Source organism: Amblyomma maculatum, chromosome 6, assembly GCF_055883805.1.
Source record: "Amblyomma maculatum isolate TAMU_Amacu chromosome 6, ASM5588380v1, whole genome shotgun sequence".
In the NCBI taxonomy this organism is placed as follows: Eukaryota; Metazoa; Arthropoda; class Arachnida; order Ixodida; family Ixodidae; genus Amblyomma; species Amblyomma maculatum.
In genome coordinates, this window is record NC_139349.1 from 68,978,659 (window position 1) to 68,999,694 (window position 21,036).

General features: G+C 50.3%; 1 protein-coding gene across 1 annotated transcript in view; it reads right to left on the reverse strand.

Moving 5' to 3' along the window:
- The window catches only part of LOC146185973 (uncharacterized), a 162,631-nt gene that overhangs the window by 14,491 nt on the left and 127,104 nt on the right, over positions 1-21,036 (reverse strand). The window contains exon 3 of the mRNA XM_084606901.1: positions 3,109-3,224. Coding sequence (XP_084463027.1) covers positions 3,109-3,224 — 116 coding nt within the window. The remainder of the gene's footprint in view (positions 1-3,108; positions 3,225-21,036) is intronic.

Genomic DNA, 21,036 nt, shown 5'->3' on the forward strand with positions numbered 1-21,036 from the left:
ATATGGAAGCCAATTCTCACATCTAGCAATTACGAAGATTTTGGATGAGGCTTCTGTGTCCTCTAATTAATAACATTAAAAATTGTGGTGCAGCGGTAAAAAGCCTCCTCTCATTGGTAATTACATAAAATAAATTGTATTTAAGAGATAATATATGCTGCTATTGCCGAAGTATAGCATTCCGTACAGTCAGTAGTGAAAATTTACCTGAAGGCTTGGAGAGAATACCGCGCCCATACAAGGGAGTGCGCTAGTAGGCATTCTACTTTATTTCAATTCCCTTATAGGCTTATTTGTGTTTAGAGTGCACTTACTCCCCGCTCTTCCTAGTCGCTTGAGTGGAGCTACTGCTGCTCGGGAAGCACTTGGAAACGATCCTGTACTGTCCGCGACAGTAGACATTCATAGACACACTGCGTTCTCAGTACAAACCAGCGGCTTCGGGTTGTTTTTCAGTTGTGTGTTGTTTTTTTTTTTTTTAATTTTCGCGCCGTGGTCACGTAACCCCGCGAAGCTGCTGAAAAGTATCATTGCAGCCCGTGACGAGCTCGTTATCTCATTTAACGCAACCATGATCGTCTCAAAACATCGCCTTCTCGGCCAATCATCGCATGATGCGCCTATCGCAAAAAAAAAAAAAAAAAAAAAAAAAGTCACGGCACTGCACTCGTCCGTCAACATTCAACGACTCAAAATCGGAGGCTTCTTGTCGGTGCGTGGTGGAGGCTCAAGCAAATGAATTTCCTTAAATTTCTGGTTTATGGGCTGACGCGATCAACAAAGCTGCAGCGATCGAATGTGGCGCGACGCACGAAACGCCGCACGCTGGTGCTGACCGAAACCAAAAGTCGCAGCAAAACATAGGCATAGAAAAACTTTGCGTATGTCTACAGAGGTATCATGAGGGGATCCGCTGACAAGAGAACGCGATATCTGCCGAGCAAAGGATGCGGGTTCGATTCGTGGCCGATCCAGCTAAAAGCTGCCTTCAAATGCAAAATATGCTTCGGCAAAAGCTGGCCGGCCTCACGAGGTCTCAGCACTGCGCGACTAAGTAGTATTAACCGCTGCGTCAGCTCCCACGAATCCCGTACAAATCGAAAGATGCGAACACAGCTCCAAACTGCGAGATGAGGAGATGTAAGCTATGCAGGGAAATTTAGATGGTATGGAACAACCGTGCGGAGTAAGGAGTCAACAAAAGATGGGTACCCATGTCTCTTAAATATGACCATCACTCGACATTACAGTCCCCTTTTCTCTACTCCTGGGCAGTTGTATTGCTACCAAAATATGCGATTCAATCAGGGATCTACCGAAAAGGATTAATGTGCGCGAGCTTGTCGACGCCTATTCCGACGTTTGCCTGCTGGACAAAAAACAGCAGAGTGGCTTGGTGCCTCGCGAGCAAAGTGAGAGCCGCGAGCGTTGTCTTGCTGGGCAGTGTCACACGAGTTCAAAGCTGACGGCGGCGTGGTTCAGACTTTCCAAGAACCTGTTGCCCAGAGGACTGAAAGTGCGGCCTGACGCCTGCTGCGGGCCAGTGCTGTGTGACGGCGAGGGCAAGGAAGACGTCGCGGCCGAATGGCGATTATAATTAAGATAGAGGGATCTGTCGTGTTCGGGAAGTGTGTTGGCCGTAGAGGAAGAAGAACGATTGCCCTGTCCGTCTTCGAGCACCGTGTTTGAAAACAGAGTTCTTTATTTCGCTCCTACCTTGTGTCCGACCTGCGTCCTTGCGAATGATGCTGGAGCCCTAACCTTCCCATGCGGTGGCGCGTTCCCCTTCTATGTTCCAGCATGACTTGAACACCTTTGGGAGTGGGTCGTTCGCGGAACGGAATAAACAAGTTTGCCCCACAGGACTGACAGTTTCGGCCGACAAAGGGTATGTTGTAAACTTTTTCTCCACGCCAGGCGATGAAAATAGACGCATTTGCATGTTCTTTGCGTGATGGCGCGCTCCCATTATCGCTCTGGAGTGACTTCAGGACCCGTGGGACATGCTTCATTTCCTCTTGCCCTTCTAGTTGTCGCAGCTGACCCTCTCTTAATCTTAGGAGATGTAACCCCCCCCCCCCCCCCCCCCCCCCCCCCTCGCACACACATATGTATAATTGAAAGGGAAATGAGGGGCTCGTTATTAAAGAATTTAAAGGCTACGAGTGCAAGGCAAGCATTGGGTTTCTTCCTTTCTCTTTTTTTTTTATGTTTATACTGTTGGCATTGACAGGAATTAGTCTTATGGTGATTATCCAAGCGCCAGGCGCGGGGCATCGCACATGGAGGCCAACAAACTGTTGCAACCCGGAAAATGCGAACAAGCTGTGTCCAGTAGTTTTATTTGTCCACCGACGCAACCTTCCTCGATCTAGAGCTCTCTACTTCAACGAGAGCAAAATACTTCCGTCAGAAGAGAACGCACAGCCCTGCAGTGCGTCCAGCGGAAGTGCTATTCCCTCACGCCATCTCCTCACGGTCAGCTCGAATCGCTCACCCTTGGACGTGTTTTGTGGCTCGGCCTTCCCTTATCGGGCCTCATTTCGGCGCCAGGGCCCGGTGCATGCGGCCACAGGAGGCACACATTCTGACTGCAGCCATTGTGGCGTCTTTATCAGCGGCGGCGGTCAAACGATAACGTATAGGGTCCATGAATGCGGTTACGGCATTCTCGCAGATTAAAATACTTCGCCACGCAGTGGGCTCGATAAGTCATTTGTCCCAGAGGTCTTCCTTGCGCAACAGTGCCAAGATTTTAGTTGCTATAGATTTCTCGTCGTCTTCGTCCGTCGCGATTGAATGACATATGGTGCTACGTTAGCTTTTTTTTTTTTTTTTTTTTTGAGAAGGCTAACCTCACACGATAGAGTACAACATTAAAACAATAGGAGGTGCTGCATGTTAAACACTGTGAGAGCAGGCTACTAATTCTTTCTTAAAAAACACGTTATTCCAGTGCCTAGCCTGAGAAAACGTCTGCACCCAGCAACAGCACGAAGGAAGCGAAAACCTCCAAAATAAAATACAGTGTTCTTGTACGTTCAGCCTTTCAACACTAAAACTAGGTGATAACTTTCAACCGCCGTTGACAGTACGAACTCCACTCACGAGATTAAGGGCTTTCTCGGAGTCCATACTGTCTTCATCCTGACCCAGGTCGCCCGTGTCTTGACTAGTTGCACTGTCTTGTGTGTCGTTCGAGAGGTCACCGTTCATCCCTGGATCTGGAAAAGACGAGAGCAAAACAAAAGCGAGACATTAGACAAAATAAGCCACACCTTTGCAGGACTATAGGTACAAACAAACCGATCTTTCGACAAGAGCGGATACCTTAAAATTATTTAACTGTTTGGGCACATTTGTGAAGTAACAAGCAGGCGATAACGTGTAGAAGGAGTTTCCCTAACAACGGTGCAGCACCGCTGAATGAACCGGCTCCCAGCGACATGCTAAATTTTGCGCCGCGTGATAAGTCCCATAAACCCATGTGCAACATGGGTGCGTTGGTATCTGGTGCAGACCAGCAACGTTACCAACCACTGAGAAATCGCGACCCCTTGCTGAAGCTTGCGCGTTTCACTCCATGGTAGGAATTTACACCAGAGATGATCCGAACACATAACACGTTAACTTCGAATAAGCCACCTAACGCGCGAACATGGATCTGCGTCAGTATGCATGGCAGTGTTTACGCTGTCGACGATGTTCGCAACCGTAGGCCAGGTCGCGCACCGACCACCAAGGGGGAAACAAGAGGCGACAGTCACAACGAAGCGGCAGGCTTACGTGGTTTTCTACCACAACTAGGCAGCAAAGTCGACGAGCAAAAACGAGTCATCCGGCGGCCACAATGAACCACAAGCAGCGTTCCGGCGGTTACACAGATCAGCGCATCCCGCAAGAATCATGCACGCTTGCGGCACTTTGACGGGGAGTGGCTCTAAAAAAACGCCGCGCGCTGATGCAGCTGTCGCAGCGTTCAAACCCCGTGGCGGCTGCGATAAGAAGTATAAGGCAACCGAAACAAGCAGAGAAAATAACAAACAAAAATAACACCCGCGAGAGAAAGCAAAGTACGAAGAATGGGGGACATGGAGGCAAGAGAGAGACAGAGAGAGAGAGAGAGAGAGGAGTCCCACACGGCGCATCTACATACCAAGCCGCACATGCGCAAAAAAAAAAAAAAAGGGGGGGGGAGAGAGAGAGAGAGAGAGAGAAGGCGAGAGACCGGCGGCAGACTCGGAAGATGAGCGCCATGGGAGAGGAGCAGAGTGTTCGCGGAGAGCCTCATTAAAATTAGAGCTCGTGCCAACTCCACCCGACGCACACTTATTTCGCTTTTACATATTCATCGCTCTCACTTTGTGTCTTTTCTTCCTTCTCATTTCGACACGCAAGTGGCGCGCCCCGCACGCCGGCCGCGAATTGCGCATGCGCGCACGCTGGCAGTGGCGCTGATGAACGCGTACGCGTGCACTCCCACACTGCACATGTGAGCGGCCCGAAACTCGTTCGCGAACAGGCATAGCCGCGCGCGCGACGGGGCGGTTTGGTGCAACGGCAGGCGCCGGAAGAGAACTACAAGCGTCTCGAGAGACAACGGTCGCGCCTGATTCAAATGCGCACTTCGCCAGTTTTCGCCTTTGCCATCCGGTGACGTAGGATAAAGCTCACCTTGGATGCGCGTGCCCGTGAATCGGTGTGTCTCGAGTTTGTGTGCGCGCGCTTGTGTGTGTGTGTGTGTGTGTGTGGGGGGGGGGGGGGGGGGGGGGGGAGTGAGATCGGATACCATGAGAGCAAAGAAACGAGACCGGTCGTCAGTATACAGAAGCTAACACTCTATTCGCGTCTTCCATTTGTTGATCGCCTATCATGGCGACTGGCAAACTGACGTCACAGCGCATATATGGCACCGCCTAAGCATGTGATTAGGGACGACAGCAATAAAACTAGAATAAACCTGTTTTTGTTTCATTTGCAGGTCTGGATGCTACCTTCTGGTTCTTTCTTTTTATTCTTCTTAAGCCAGCGTCTACCACCTTGCGACATGGACCTAGCTTTTTTTTTTTTTAGTATCTTCTTTCGCTTTTTTAAAAAGTGCCTTTTTTTTTTTTTTAATCTCGAGCTTCTGCTCCCTTTTATTTATTTTTAATTGGTTTTAAGCCTGGCAAAGCTTTTGCTGGTCCGGGCTCCCTCTCCTTTTTTTTAATGTTTTTTTTTTTTCTCAGTTCGAGAGGACGAATAAAATGGTAAAACGGAGCAATGCCCTTAATTACACCGCATCATCTCGGGCGATTCACAGGCTATCACTCGAGTCACAGTGATTCGCCGTTGGCTCGCGCTCGAGCTAAGGCCAGCCGCGACGTAGCCGATGACATGACAGCGCATCTGTGATAGCCTATATGCAAAATGCGCCGACCAATCATATGATCCACTTATTCGAGGTGCAGTTTCGCAAGCCCCTCTCATTCCCGAAACTCATAAGGACACATATACGCTTCGCACTGTAGCCGTGTGGTTGGCTACTATTACAAGTGGTCAGCGCTTGCGTGTCGGCCAATCGCGGAAAGTTCTATATTACTCAAGTAGGATAGGCACAAAGCGTACTAATGAACGCAGCGAGAAGTCGATAAGAACACTGCACTTGGAGCCACCAAAGACCGCAAACGAACAAGTTACGCATTCAGCTGGCGATAACCCAAAGAAAGAACAAATCAAATAAAGCGAAACATTTTAAGTGGTATTTTACCCACCAGGTCTGAAGAAGAGGACGCGCGGTGGTGCGCCATGCTACTCCGCTGCAAATATGTTGGCCTATATTGCGCCAAGTTTTCACATCCTCTGTTTACATCCTGCCGGAACCCTGTTAAGAGCCCTTGGCCCTAGCATTTTATACGACGAAACTGGATATACAGCGATTAAATTTGTTGCACATTCAGCCTTCAATAACTTATTTATTTTCGTCAAATTTCTAAATATTGGCTTCAGACAATAAAAGTGGATTTTCAAAGTTGGAATTCAAAATTGGAAAGCAGCTTCAGAAACACAATTGTATAACTTGCGACACGGAAAGCCTCAATTAAATCTTTTTTTTTTTCTTTTCCTAACCTCAAAGAAAGCCCGCGAAAAAAAAAAGTAAAAAAAACATTCATGTGACTCGCCACGATTCGTTCACCACAAGCGAGCTGCTCTCAACCATGGTTTGAGCGAATAAAATGAGCTGTGGCCGTGAAGTTACGGACCCGTTGCAGTGGTATAGGCCAATATGTTGACGACGGTTTCTTTGCCGCGTCAACCAGTTGGCGCTTGTGACGGTGCGAGTTGCAGCAAGAGCAAGAGTTCTTCCCTTTGCAGTGTATACGCATAAAGACGTTCAACGTATAAGATCATTAAGCTGGAAGGTGTAAGAATGAGATGAGCAGAAATTGCTAGCTGAACAAAATAAGAAAATATAGTCGCGTTCAAGCTATGGCTTGGTTGACGCGGGCCTTCTGAAGAAACCATCGCCTGCGTATAGGCCTAAAACTGCGCGAGGTTACGGCTGAAGCTGATTTCGTTCGCTCAAACCACGGCTGAGAGCAGCAAGGTGTAGGCACGCGAATGCGTTGATCGCGTGGTCCTTTGTGTTTCGCGGGCTATTTTTTGAGCTAGAAAGAAAAAAATATATATACACGTGAAGCTTTCCTTGTCGCAAATATCGACTGGGCGAGTCATTTAGGGAAATAAATTTAATTACTTAATTAAATATTTGGATAACAAGAATTCTTATGGTGCGCAAGGTGGTTGTCATGTACAATGAAACTGACTCGACTAACCTGGCTCTGATATTTTAGTTTTTAGCCCAAGGCTAAGCTAGCCGGGACGCTCGGTATATTATTTTCTATTTCCACATACCGTTTCCTTCCGTTGCCATCGGCTTGTCTATTCTACTCACAGAGGGGATCATAAAACTGCATGACAACACAAGTTCAAGCGCAAAGAAATGCCAGGCTGAGGAAGGCAACTAAACGGCTCTCATTATTTCCGACCAGAGCAGGCCAGCGACCCAACATCTATACAACATAACATACACAGAGAGCACTTTAACATGCCCACATCAGCGCATCTGGAATTGCATGCCAGGCAGGCAGGAAACGGCGAACCATCCTATAGGACACCCTGCGGCGCTGCACATAGGAGAACGCGAAATGAGACGGTCTACCTTTTTCTTTTTTTCTTCCTTCACTCTAGCTCGCCAGTCGCATTCATGAATATTCCGCCAAAAAACAGGATGCACAGAGGTTCGACGCACGCAGAGCGTAGCTTTGCGTATATATATTTGCAAAATTTGACTGCGCTGCCAACGCGGCCGGTAATAATCCGTGCCGAAATAGAAAAATTAATCGCCCAGTTTCCGCTCTGGGGGAATTGCTACAAAGAAAAATGCAACTTCCCAACGTAAAGTTTATGGGGATGATATTAGCTACATGGGCGGAATGAATGCACTCGAACCCGGCTAGCAACCTCAACCGATTGCTGAAACAGAAAAAAAAAAAAAAAAACAGGCAGGAGTAAAATAAGCTTCACGGACAGCTGCGTGAACTACCAAAGATGTATATTTCACTCTTTGCATCGTCAAACACTGGGCCGCGAAACGAACGTCGTTCGTCGCTCTACTTCGTCGTGGAGCACGGTAAAAGGTGCGCAAAAATAGACGCAACGGAAGCGCGCGGTAACGGCTTGTATAAAAATATGCTTGCTTTCACCCTCGACCGGTTATCAAACTGGCGAATGAGTGGAACACAGAAGAGTCCGCACGCGCGACTAAATAATGCGAATATAGGGAGCTTTTACGGGAACAGCAGGATGAAATAATTCTGAGGCAAAACAGTGGAACTATAGTTCGCAGTCGTTTCAGTTTTTTCACGTTTTTGCTATCCGCAGCAAAGGTTAATGAGACGACAGTGCGTTTCGGCGCAGTCACACAATTCAGAAGCTCGATATATGTCAAGGTATGAGAAGACGTGCGTACACTGGTATGGAAACACGCGCATACATGAATACACGTCTCATGCGCTGCGCTTTGCATATCGTCGTCTTCGTCATCTCCCATCCGTGCACAATTGACACAGAACACACCATTATCGCGTTGCCCTTTCAAGACGAGTTACGTCGCACTAAAGCCGGATCCAGAGGTCGCGAGTGCGCAATGAAACCCCCTACACATATCTGTACAATTAAGAGAGAAGCCGGCGGCAGAGGACACATTGGTTATGAAAGGTACGCAAAACCCAGAGCGCATCGTGATACGTCGGAAATGGTGGCGGCGGCTACTATCATAACGCCACAACACTGCCCGTGTACACGCTCTCCCTCTCTGCTTTTTCTCCCAACTCTCGAGTAAGATGGCGCATTCTAAACTCCCCAGCTGAGCGGAACACGAAAAAGGCTCTATATTCTGGCCGGCAACACAGGGGCCCGGAAACGGGCGCCCAGAGACGCGGGGAACGCTGCGCGCGTTCACAAGCAAATGACGCAATGAATGTCGGTACGGCTTTTCCCTCGCTTCCTCCTCCATCCACTCCTCCTCGATTCCTTCCCCCCCCCCCCTTTATCCCTTCCCCATCAGTCTCCGCGTCACCCTCAGCTCTTTCCCTTCGTTTCCGCCCGTTTCCCTTCGGCTTTCTCCTGCTCCCAAATAAGGACGTATACGGTGAGGGAAAACATGAGCTCCGCTTCGGTATATATTCTCTTTTGCATTGCTTTCTTACCGTAAAGAAGCGGTCCTCCTTCCGCATCCTTGAATTCTCGCCACATCCTCCAGGATCGGTGCCGATACGCGCGCGTGTATTATATACACACTGCCTACGGCACACGCCGGCCGAACGCAAATTGTTTCCTCAAGCCCCTTCCCTCATGTACGTACACGGATTGGCGCGGGCGCGCGCGGAATCTATAGGCGCGCGCTCCGTTATACAGCTGCGGCGGCAGCTTTATGGCATGTTGCTGCGTCCTTTACGGCGCTATTACGCGCTTCACTCGCAAGACGGCGTCCCCCCTCTGCAGTGGAGTGCTGGGATGAATTTTTAAAGAGCGATATCTCGCTTCGGCGGATCCCCCCCTTCCCTGTCCTTCGCTGGTTTTCGCATCCCCTTGGCAACATTACCTCCGTGAGCTTGGCGGTATAGATATGCGTTACGTATATGCAGCGTTACGGCGCGCTGCGAGAGCCGATAAACCTGCAACATCGCCGCTCCCACAAAAGAAGAAAAAAAGAGAGAGCACACGGGGAGAGAGAGAGAGAGAGAGAGAGAGAGAGAGAGAGAGAGAGAGAGAGAGAGAGAGAGAGAGAGAGAGAGAGAGAGAGAGAGAGAGAAGGCTAAGGAACGGACACTATAGAAAGAACAGGCAGGTAAAACCTCGGGGAAGCCGGGCTTTCCAATCGGCTCCAGCGAGCGCTCAAGAGAGGAGGTGACAGTGAATACGAGAAAAAAAATAATAAAGATGAGAACAGCCGGACCGGATGCACGGCGCGAGATTCGAGCCACCCGCGCTCGTTCAGAAGGGCCGATTCGCGCGCGAGTGCGTGCGTCTGTGCGCACACCGGCGAAACGTCCGCCAAACCGCACTGCGCGGCCATAAACGCGGTGAGCGCCGCGGGATGCAAGGCGGCTCCCTCTCCAGCAGTCTTCACGTCCGCCAAGTTCTGGGACGCGGCACAGGCCCGGCCGTGATGCGTTCTAAATGCTCCCTTAAAGTCGGCTCGAAAATTCCTCGCACGCCCATTTTCTTGAACCGCGGCGTCTTTGGCACGAGCCCACGTCTCGTGCGGGAAAAAGCAGTTGGCTTAATTTACCATATAGCGCGTCGCGTTTACCTATTACTGTTAGGAAAAGTTGATAGGATTCAGAAAGGCAGAAAATAGAGCGGAGCTCAAACTACCAAACGCTGAATAGCCACGTAAAGAAAGAAAAATTAAATTCGGGAAGGCGTTCCTACAAACACTTGCTGTTGGACTAGTTTGTCTTCCACGATTTTCGATGGACCAGCGCGATAAAGAACAACGGACTAGAATTAAATGCGGTTCCTCTCGCGGACCCTCATTCGTGTGCATGCATCTAACTAAGGCTTAATCACTAATCTTTTAATTTGTGCCTCCATTTCTTCACATGAATACGTTAGCATAGTGGAGCCATAAGCTGCTCATTATCTGGAAGGCCACGCGACAAAGTCTTGCTTTACTGAAGCCGTATACGAACAGGACTGAGTGCCCTATACGAGTAGCGGGCATGACTCGAGATCGAAGACCCCGGGAGAGTTCGATTCCTATCTCACCCTTTCATCTCAAAGAAGGTATTCGTGTTGGCATCTCTTGCCAACTTGCCTACGCCATGTGGTTTCGCTACGTCACACAACCCGACGACCAATCAGCACCACGCCAAGTTACCATGCCAACTACTATACCTGTCAGAGATTTTTCGCATGTTCGCGATTTTTCTCTCACAACGCCGACGCAGAATTTTCTAAGAACGAAGCGTTTGACTCTGTCACTGCAGAAGACTTTCACGTGTGTATCTATGCAATAGGAAACAAAACGGCGCTAAAGCGCAGCCTTAGCCGGCTAACGAAAGACCACACATGCTGGGGAGAGTGCAGTCACGTGATCAGATGTCGCCGCACCAACATTCCACAACGAGGATTGTCACAAGAGCCCGCTTACGCCGACTTACGCAGTCAGTGACGCCAGCTATTAATCTGCTGGCTTTGAGAGGAGCGCAGCTGGGTGGATACATCGATCGACGCGAAGCCTTCGTTTTGTTATGAGACCACATTGCTCGCGAAATGCGATGCCGGGGGCGATATAAGAGCTCGAGGCAGGAGTAGGCATTTTAAATTTAGCCTCCGTAGGTGTTCGTCTCTGCGAACCTCCATTTAAATTAACTTTTGAATTTAAAGACACCTCACCAGTGACACAGCGCCTGCTGAGACTCTCTCGGATGGCGGTGAAGTGCAGAAACGTCCGTACACTCAACTTTTGGAGTGTGTGGCCGGAACGAAGGCGTGCCGTGAACGGCGAGCATCGCAGCAACACACTTTACGCAACACAAAGCATTAACCGTAATGTGTCTGCAAAACGTACAGAACAGCAGGAATAGTAGCACGCAGATGAACCAATATGAAACCTCAAAGAGCTATATACCGGCTAGGAACACATCGAAATATATGTTTGCGCGTAGATGGACATACCTATGCTAAATCTTTTATTTATTTATATTTTTTTTTTTTTTTTTTTTTTTTTGCAAGGAGCGCAAGGAGATGGCATCCACGAGCGCTATTCTCGTGCTCCAGCCGCTGTCACTCCCCCGCTCTGCGCGATAATTGGCTAACGCGCCTGGCAACGACACTAATAACTAATCTCCCGTTCGTTAACGAGGACAACGCTCAGTCATCGCCATTGGGGAGAACGGAAAAGGCGGAAGAATCGTTACGCAGGACAGAGGAGGGAGGGGGCATGCAGGCGACCCGTTATTACTGACACGGCGGAGAGCCCTTGCGAAAAGCGGGAACACCGCCATACGTTTGCGGCCGTCGCCTCCGCAGCGCTTTTATCCGCGTCACCCTACGCGCCGACTCGCGGCCATTATGCGACGACCAGACGTCGCGGCCCGTAATCCGATTACGCCGCACACAAGGGCTTCCGACGAGGCCGACGCGCGTACAACGTAGTATCGCCGGCTACCAACGGTGCATGCCGGTACGCAAGCCGCCACGAGGTGGGCTCCTCCGGATAGGGGGCCGGAGCTCTTTTGACGCATATGCATCGTTCGAGCTCCAGATGCAGGCGTGAATACGGGGGCTTTGCTATGTTTAACGGACTCGGGCTGCTGCGGTTGCGACAAGAAACCCTCTTGCGATCAGCCTTTTTCCTCCTCTAGGGGGTCGCTCAACCGCACTCCATAGCGACTGATGCTGTATTTTTTTTTTTTGCTTCTTTCTCTCTCTCTCTCTCTCTCTCTCTTTTTGGATTCCTCGGCGTGTTCGAAGGGTCTCGTAGGCGGCTCTTCATCCAAGCAAATGGCGGCTTCACTCAGGCGCGGGTGACTTCCTCTTTTCCCTCTTTTTCTGCGGTTCGTCCTACGAGCCGGAAGGAGAGCCGCGGGAAATTTGATTTCCAACACCCGAGAGGGTTGAAAGAGGCGGTAAATGGGTACGCCCGGGACAACAGGAAGAGGGTGAAAGTGCCGTGCTTTCGAAGCTTGCCATGCGGAAGTGGCTTTTCCCGAAAAGCCCTACGCAGGAAGAACTGCCAACGCTAACCCAAACGCCGCGGCCAAGTGCCCCAATCGTCATTTGCAAAGCGCCTTAATCTCCAGTACGCAAAAAGGCGAGCGGTTCGCTGACGGACGAAGCAAAAGAAGAACGAGTCGACGGTGCTGGTCAGCGAATTTGCGGGTGACGCTGCAGCAGCGGGAATAATGCAACGAGATCATTGGAGAACGACGGGGGCGCAGAGGCACTGGCGAGGCTTTAAACCTCGAATCTGGCGCCAGTCCCAGCGGACATCGGCGGATGTGCTTAGGCATCCCAAGTCAAGCGCACTGCAGGGGCTGCTAATACAAACTGCGGCGATAACGTTTGCGAAACACCCCACGCAATCAACAAAACTCCGAGTAGCGCGCCTTTTCTTCCCCAGCTCCTCATTCTCCGGTCGACCAACCCGTTTCAGGAGCGCGTTCCCTAACCACTTTAGGCACGACTGACCGACCACTGAACCCCTTCTGCCGCTGCATTCCCGAATGGGGAGCACGATCACGCACGCGCTCGGCAGCAGCGTTATGTCCGCTTTCCGTTTTCTTTTCTTCTCTCTCTATCGCAGGGCGCAGAGCAGACGACGCAGTTTTTGCCGCAGCTAAGCAAGTCATTTGTTTACGGATTGTGCGAGTTCTTTTCCGCTACATTTACTCGCTCGTCCATAAAGAAAGGGAAATGGGAAGGGTTTTATGCGCGGGAAAATAAAATCATAGCAGCAGAAAATGACCGCTTCTAATTGAATCATTTCCGGAGTCCGCCTGCGCTGAATTTGTGAACGCCAATGCGGTTACGAAGGGGATTGGGCTGCATCGGAGCTGACAGCTATAGTGACGACGAAAGCAAGTAACGGTAACCGATTGCAGGGTTAACGCGGCCGCCTATGAAAAAAAAACAAAAAAAAAAACACTACCACTGACAAAGCGAACGCGGCACTGCTAAACATTGGAGATAAATCGCGCGCACCATTACGGTTCCTTAAAACATAGTTCTTATTAAAAAGAAAAAGAAGAAAGAAACGCGGAGCTGACGTGACCGACTCAGAGCATTAATTTAAGCAGCCGAATATGTGGCTTTGGTTTATAAGCGTTCAGCCACACACACTCCTCACAGACACTGATTTGTTAACGCAAAGCAGGGAGAGATCTTTGTGATAGTTAAAATCGGCCACAATCGCAAGGCAGCGCTCCTTGGCTCCTAGCTGCCCTCTTCTTCCTCGTTGTCATCGTGGAACGTGTCAACCTGCCACCTAGGTAGCCACCTGCCGGGCTGCTTCCGTGGCAAGAACACTCAGGTTGCGCACTCCTCCGATTCTTCCCGTGGTAGGCGGCTAAAACTGAAAAAGAATTTCCCTCTCTCCACTTGCCACATGCCAACTATGGAAGGTGACTAGAATTTAACTCAGTACATAATTAAGGTATTTCGGCTGGTGCTCTGCACATCCCGGGAGTATAGAAGGCGAATACGAAAGACTATGAGTTTGCTATGATATGCCTGTGACGTGATGTGATGTGGCATGTCTGTTAGGTGACTGTACTAACTTCAATTATCCCTCTCTCACACTTCTATATCCACTCACCCATTTCTCCGAGTGCAGGGTAGCAAACCGGTTGCTTTTACGGGTTAACCTCCCTGCCTTTCCTCCTCATCTTCCTCCTCCTATATGCCTATCCACGAATTCCGCAACATATCCCACTCTACGAGTACGCAAAGATATAATACAATAGCTGCGGGTGTCTGCCTCTCCTGCTGCTCATGAGTCCTGTGGCACGCATCACGCCGCGATCTTTTCTTCGCAAGAATGCCTAAGCCTCCAACAACTGAAAAGTGTTGTTTACACCAAACGAAAACTTCCGATAGTAATTCAATAATCGATTAGAATCACGTACGCTTCAACAAGTAGTTTTGCAGCTTCGCAGTTGCTGGATCTACCCTACAAGCGATCGCCAACGGGGCACCCTGTCTGCAGGCACTTGTATAATAACGGTACGTCCGACAATATTTCATGGGTAATGAGGCCAAACGCGCGCCCCATTAGAGGTGGAAGAGCGTCGAAGGGCTGCACCGAATGTGGTCGTTAACGTGGAGCCCGCCCAGGGGGCTTCCATAATTTTCCATTTCAAGAAGATGCCGAGGTATTGGGGAGGCTACGTAAGGAACGCCTTCCGGGTAATCGCACCACCGCGACCCGGTACGAAAATAGCTTGCGTGCACCGGAGCCGTCAAGTTCGTTTGAAGGATGAATCGGCCAGGCAAGGGCGATCACGACAGAGTGGCAGAGACGTTAGAGCAGCACAGGCCACAGAGGCTAGTGGACGTATGACGCACTGAGATAATCACTCGCAGAGAGAGAGGAAGTTATGTTGACGACAGCAGCTTCAGTTGACAAGATATAATTCGAATGGCATAGGCAAGAGTGCTTTCGCGGAAACTCCTATCGGCTGCAAAAGAGGATGAGTACATATCGTATGACCCTCAGCAAACGAATGCGCGACCGATTTCCAACGTGCACGGGACACTTATGCCGACCTGACGTGCCCCAGCTGCACGACGCCGTATCAACGGCGAGTGAGGTGCGAAGAAACGTGTCAGCCGTATAGCGCCAACCCCAACTAAGGCGCGCTATCACAATACGCCACCTTAACAAAATGTTCACAGCTACAGTGCAGCGACAGCTACACTGTGGCAATCGCTTGTCAGGTTGGCTTATGGGTCCGTGAGGTCAGTACACTTCTGGGAGCTTCCGCGTGGCGCAAGGCAGCCAGGCGAAGTATAGTTGGAAGTGTGAAACCCAACCACACTTGCAGCACCAAGGTGTTTTCTCTTCTGACCTTGACCCTGCACGGATCTTGCCCCTGATCAAAAAGCTCTAACAATGGAAAGACAGAGGACCCAGTCCTTCGAATGTCTTGTTGGCCGCCGATGATTTGTGACGAACAAACACAAGGAAGCTGACCTTTGCCCTTATCGGAAAGGTCGCAAAGCGAAAGCGCGTCGAGCAGCCAGAAACAAAAACGCGCCGGAGCCAGGAAGACGCCCTCGGACGAGCGCTGAGCAGAAAGAAAGGTGCGCTGAGAGAGGGGGGAGCAGCAGAGGAAGACATTACCGAGACAAAGAGGACGGGCGAAACAAGCTGACAACGTGCGAATGAATGCATTCACCGTGAACAGGCAGAGCGAGGCACTTGGCTGCTTGCTCACCACCGCTCTTGTCGCACGGAGGAGAAAGGGGCCCTTTCCGACCGGCACCAACGACCGGGAGATCAACGTTCCGACCCGCAGCGGAGCGTCGGGGAGGGGCGGAGGGGACACAAAGAGCGAGAAAAACCACCCCAGCCAAGAGAAGACGCGTCACGAAATGCTCGTTTTAAGCAAACAAAGCAATGGAAAAGAGGAAGAGGACGAATCGCAAATACGGAAACCAAAAACGAAAGCAAAGGGCCAGCCAGCGATAGGGAAGAAAAGAAAAAGGGGCGACTCGGTGTCGCCGGCGTCCGAGCCAAAGCGCGGACAACAAAAAGCGCGGCAAGAGAACAAAGCTCGATCGTCGCCAGGCGCGTTGGAAATTGAATTCTGTTACGTCCACAAGACTTACGACCCTCCTCAAAATTCCGCCCGTATATAAATGGGGATGCATGCATAGCGAAGGCTCCCGCTCGCGCCAGCCAGAAGCGGCCGCCGCGCGCATGCACCCGGGAAGAAGAAGAAGACGCCACGGGGGGAGGAGGGGCCGTGTCAATGGCAGATCAATCGAACGAAAGTGCCAACGCGTCGACAGAAATTGTTTTTTTACGAGTGCGCCTTCGGCGGCGCCGTCGCCTAGCGGAGCAGCAGCTCGCGCCGGCGTTCTGTCCGGCTCCTCTCGCGGAGAGAGACCGCGGTGCAGGGGCCATCAGTCTCGCGGGTAAGCGCAGCGCGAATTTGAGAAACAGAGGACGAGCACGGTCGCTGGTGGTGCTCCCACCCTTGGCTTGGAAACAAAAAGCGGAACACAATACCCCCCCCCCCCCCTTTTTTTTTTTCACTTTTTCCTCGCTGAGCATTCCCAGCATCTAGAAAGAAAAAAAAAAAAACACACACACATCCTGTCCCCTTTTCGCTATACCTCTCCCAACACTGTTGGCAAAGTTCGGGATGGGTCAGACAGACGCACAACAAATGCTCGGCAAAGTGAGGCGAAAGGGTCGCTCTGTGACAACGGCACCTTTTCCGGGCGTTTCTCATTGCTTACTCGTTTGTTTTCCCTTCAATTCGCCTCGTGCTCCCCGTCCACATCCACCCAAGGTCCATCCATGAATGTGTTTTGCCTACATCCGCGCCCTGCGTTTATCATTCTCTCACTGTCCCCCTGCCGACATCAAAGCCAGGTCCCGCGAACGCTTGCGCTGAGAGCCGACCAAAACGTTTTCGGAGAACGTCGGCACTTTCTGGCTGCCGTCGGCAAGGGGGAGAGACAAAGTGTTTTTGTTTTCCGCCAGGAAAGGACACGTTTGCGAAAACAATGCATAGCGGAGCAGAATAAGTGCACGCCGGGCGCGAATGCGCGCCCCGCCCAACAGCGGGGCCGCGGGAGATGAGTCAACAAGCCCAAACTGATGAAAAGCGTCGCGTGCCCGGGGAGGATGCGAGGATCGGCAGAGCGGGGAGCAGCGCGAGATGCTCGTCAGTTGGCGTCGCAAGGCGGCCCCGGAGGTTCGCCGCAGCCGAGATGCACAAGCGTCAGGCCGAAGGCAAAGGTACCAATTTGGGGGTCTCGACACGGCTGCACGCGCGCGCTGACGCTGCTCCTGAGTCACGGCGACAGGGGGGCAGAGAAATGAAGCAACGCCAGCATTGCGCCTACTTCGCGCACGAAGCGAAGCTTCCGCTGCCACGTCCATAAAAATAAAAATAATCACATCGCCTCTGTGTCAAAACTAGGACACATTTCATCTTTGTCTGATTCGCTTTAAGGCATTATCTAGATATCAGAAACACGCCCGCAGCCATATTCCTCATAGCCGTGATAAGAGGTCACAAACGTGTCAATGGAAAATAATGAAGCATGCGCGTTGCAAGGCATCAAGGGGTACTAATGTGAAATTTATTTTGAACGCTAATTTCAAATTGCAAGCTCGACTAAAATAATCCCATTGATCAAATTACCTGGGAGTCCTACATCCGCAGCCCAAGTGCGGATGAACAACAGATCGTCCTACGCCTGGCGGAGGAGGCTTACTCCAAGACTACTACGGAGACTTACTACGGCCACGGCGCAGGAGAGCCGGCAAGGAGACCCTCCCACTGGCTGAGCCTCTGCCCCGAGGTCCATGTCGGTGTTAATAAAGTCTTCTCTCTCTCTCTCTCTCTCTCTCTCTCTCTCTCTCTCTCTCTCTCTCTCTCTCTCTCTCTCTCTCTCACTCACTACCGAGTCGCACCGCACCTTTCATAAGCATGGATGGACGAGGACAGCGGGCTCTCCCGTATAACGCAGTATACAGCACGTGGACCCCAGTTTCCTTTCGCCCGAAGGGATCCGCTAAGATCTAGGCCTAACAGAACGTGGCGCCTCCCATGCGCCGTTCGTATCGCGAGCACGTGTCCACCATCCGGCGCACCTCTCGAGAGATGCAAGTGAGCCGATAAGGAGGCAAAACAGGGTCCCAGCGCGAGCGGGACCCCTTATCGGGCTGCGCTCAAGGCTGCCCACAGACCCAGAGAAAGTACGAGCTCCTTTTCCCTACATAAGCATATCGCTTCTCTGTCGGGAAAAACAGCGTCGCGCAAGCACGAGCAAGCCGAGCTTATCGGGGCATTACTCAGGGTCATCCAGACACGGCGGTAGAAAGTGCCGCAATCTGCTTGCGGTTCCATGCGTACGCATATCACGCGCTCAACGCGCTCTCGTTGGGCAATCGCAGGGCACGCAAGGGACGAGCCGGGACTCGTCGGCAGGGAGACAGGCGCTCAAGTGACGCCTCCCCGGCTAAGCGTAATAATGAGAATGTGACATTGTAAACAGGGATGGCGTGATGGGGCACTAGTTCCTGGGAAGACGACAGTGCCTCAGGGTTGCCGAAAACGGTGGCTTAAACGACCCCGGAAGGTGAATCTCTCCAACTGTTTTCAAGGCAAAAACCGACTCCTCCTCGGTCCTTTCTGGCCACTGTGACGTTTATTGGGCCCTAAAAAAGACGTGCTCATTTACGATAAAAGTGAAAAAAAAAAGAAAAAAAGAAAAAAAAAACATTACCTGTGTTTTAGCTCTGGTTAAACATGGATGGAAGCGGAAGCTTCTTTTGCCAGGCTGCGCCTGTGGCCGAATTATAGAGAACCCTTAATCTCCGCCTCGATAGCATATAGGCTAGTCTGCCAGCCCACATATAGGGCCCTGCTTTAACCAAGCCGTATCAACGTGTATGCGTGGCCTGCAGGTAACGTGAATGCAAGGGTTCTGGCAGGTTGAGTCTGATATCACCCTTCCATATGGAAGGAAAGGGCGAGTTGACAGCTCCGGCCAAGCGTAACGCCAGGAAACCAAGTCAATTAAGTGCGCGGCCACGTCAGGTGCAAGCTACCGCCCGCCACTGACCCTACCGACACTGACGCTGAATGCTCGAGCTGGCTGGCGTAGTGAAGCTACCGCTTCCAAAACAAAATAAAAAATAAAGAGAAAGGAATATATTATTTATCTCTGCCAATTAATACACACTAGTATCTTCGACACTGTCTCTCTGGTTACCGCTTACAACAGAACAGCAGTGTTAGTAAACCACAACTGTCCGCGCATGACAACTGTCTCGACGTCACTGAGGTATGCTTGCAGAAACGGCCGGTGAAAGCGCCACCCGCATACTTTTTTTTTTTTTCCCCCTGCCCTTTCAAGCTTCTAAAGAAACATGCGCTTTCAATGAGAGCAGAATGCTCGCAAATATAGTTCTCCATCGATAAAGGCCAACTTCGATTAGTTCCCCGTGTTTTTCGAACATTTCTAGTGCCTAATCACATCACATTCCTTAAAATCCCCTCCCTCTTGTGCAAAACAACCGTTTTTTTTTTTTCAAAAAGTATTAAAAAAAAAAAAAGAAGCAACGAAACCGAAAGTAGGCTTCGGCCAACCTATGACGTTGCGACATTCCAAGCTATGAAGTTCCAGGTATGGCCACAAAAGCAATCGTGAGCGCATTAATTTGCTAAAGTGGCAGTTGTAAGCGACAGCTGGTGTCACTATTTGCCTGTTCAAAATTTTGCCCCGCAGCAAACGCACAGCGAATATAGACGGTCTTGTATCCATTGACGTCACGCGCCCAAGGTTGATCGCAGAAATCTCCCCGACTGATGCCACGAATTAAAAATACTTAAAATTATTTTCGCTGCAAAACGAAAAAAAGACAGCTACAATGCGAAATTCGCTACAAATGACAATGGCTAGAAAACTCGGGAGAACATATACAATGACAGCTTCAGTAAAATCCTGGAAGGTTGAAAAAAAAAAAAAAATGCCCGGGCTGCTATTTAAGCTGCAAAACCGCACACGACGGCGTACAAAAGCATAACACGTTTTTGGATTTTTTATTTTTTTCGATGCTTGGCCAGATCACTCTTCTCCTAACCGCCACTACACCAAGCCTCGTGCCCGATCTTGGCAAGCAGCATTTCTTTGCAATAGACAAGGCAGAGGCCTGTTGAGAATATGCGAGGCCATTATTACAATAGATGCATTAGCACTGTACCCAATTCCTGCCCCAAAACACGTTTGGCCACCACAGTGAAGAGGTCTTTCTCTGAGCAGAGAAGTGAACTTCCAGGGGGTGCGTCAACGCCACGACCCCTTCGACTATTTCAAGAGACACTGATAAAACTTTCGTTGTCGATAAATTCGATTACACAGTTCCCCTTCCGGGTACTTCGAGATTTTTCCGGCAGCAATATACGAATAGCTGCAAGACTGAATTTGAAATATTTTACAATTTGTCGCCAATTCATGCAAGGTAGTAAAGTCAACACAGAAATTAATGGACTTTGTGATCACAACGTCGAAGGTAATGGCGGTGAAGCATAGCCTCGGAGATCCGAGTAGAGAAAAAAAAAAAAACGAGAAAAAAAAATGCGTCGACGTATCACAGCTGACCCGATAATCAGGCGGCGACGGCGACACCAGTATTAACGCGAGATCGTTAATTAAAGGAGCCCCGCTCAGCAGTAGAACCGGTGCCGTATTAGTGTAGGCACGTGGAGAAAATTGGGATTGGTCTGGTGGGTCGCGACGTCACACGAAAATGAAATCGACTAAAACGGCAGAAAAAATGCGATTATAAAGTCGCGACATGAGTAAAATGTCATTATGTAAGAATGTGAAGTAAATTAATTGTGCGGAAAAGTAGTGTAATTACACAGGAGTCGAACTTCACCACACTTCAGCACGCGGCCTTTGGGGCCCTTGGGTCATGGGGGCACGTTCCGTCTATTTGTTTAAAACGAGGCCCTGTTTCTCGCAGTAAATAAAATTAATAAAAGTAGAAAAACAAAACAGTTCGTGTCTGCAAAGTGATATCAAAGACGACCCTACGCCGGTGAAGGGACCTATTAACGCGTGTTATGCCCATAAGGGGCAGTTAAGTTGTCCGTCCCCCCGTAAGTACCGTCTTCGCATAGCAGCAGCTAAAACTTAAGCGGTAATGACAAAACCCGTATTTATTTTACGCGCACCGAAAAGCGGTCGGAAAAAATCGTGACAGGTCGAAAGGATCATAACGTCACAACCACATGA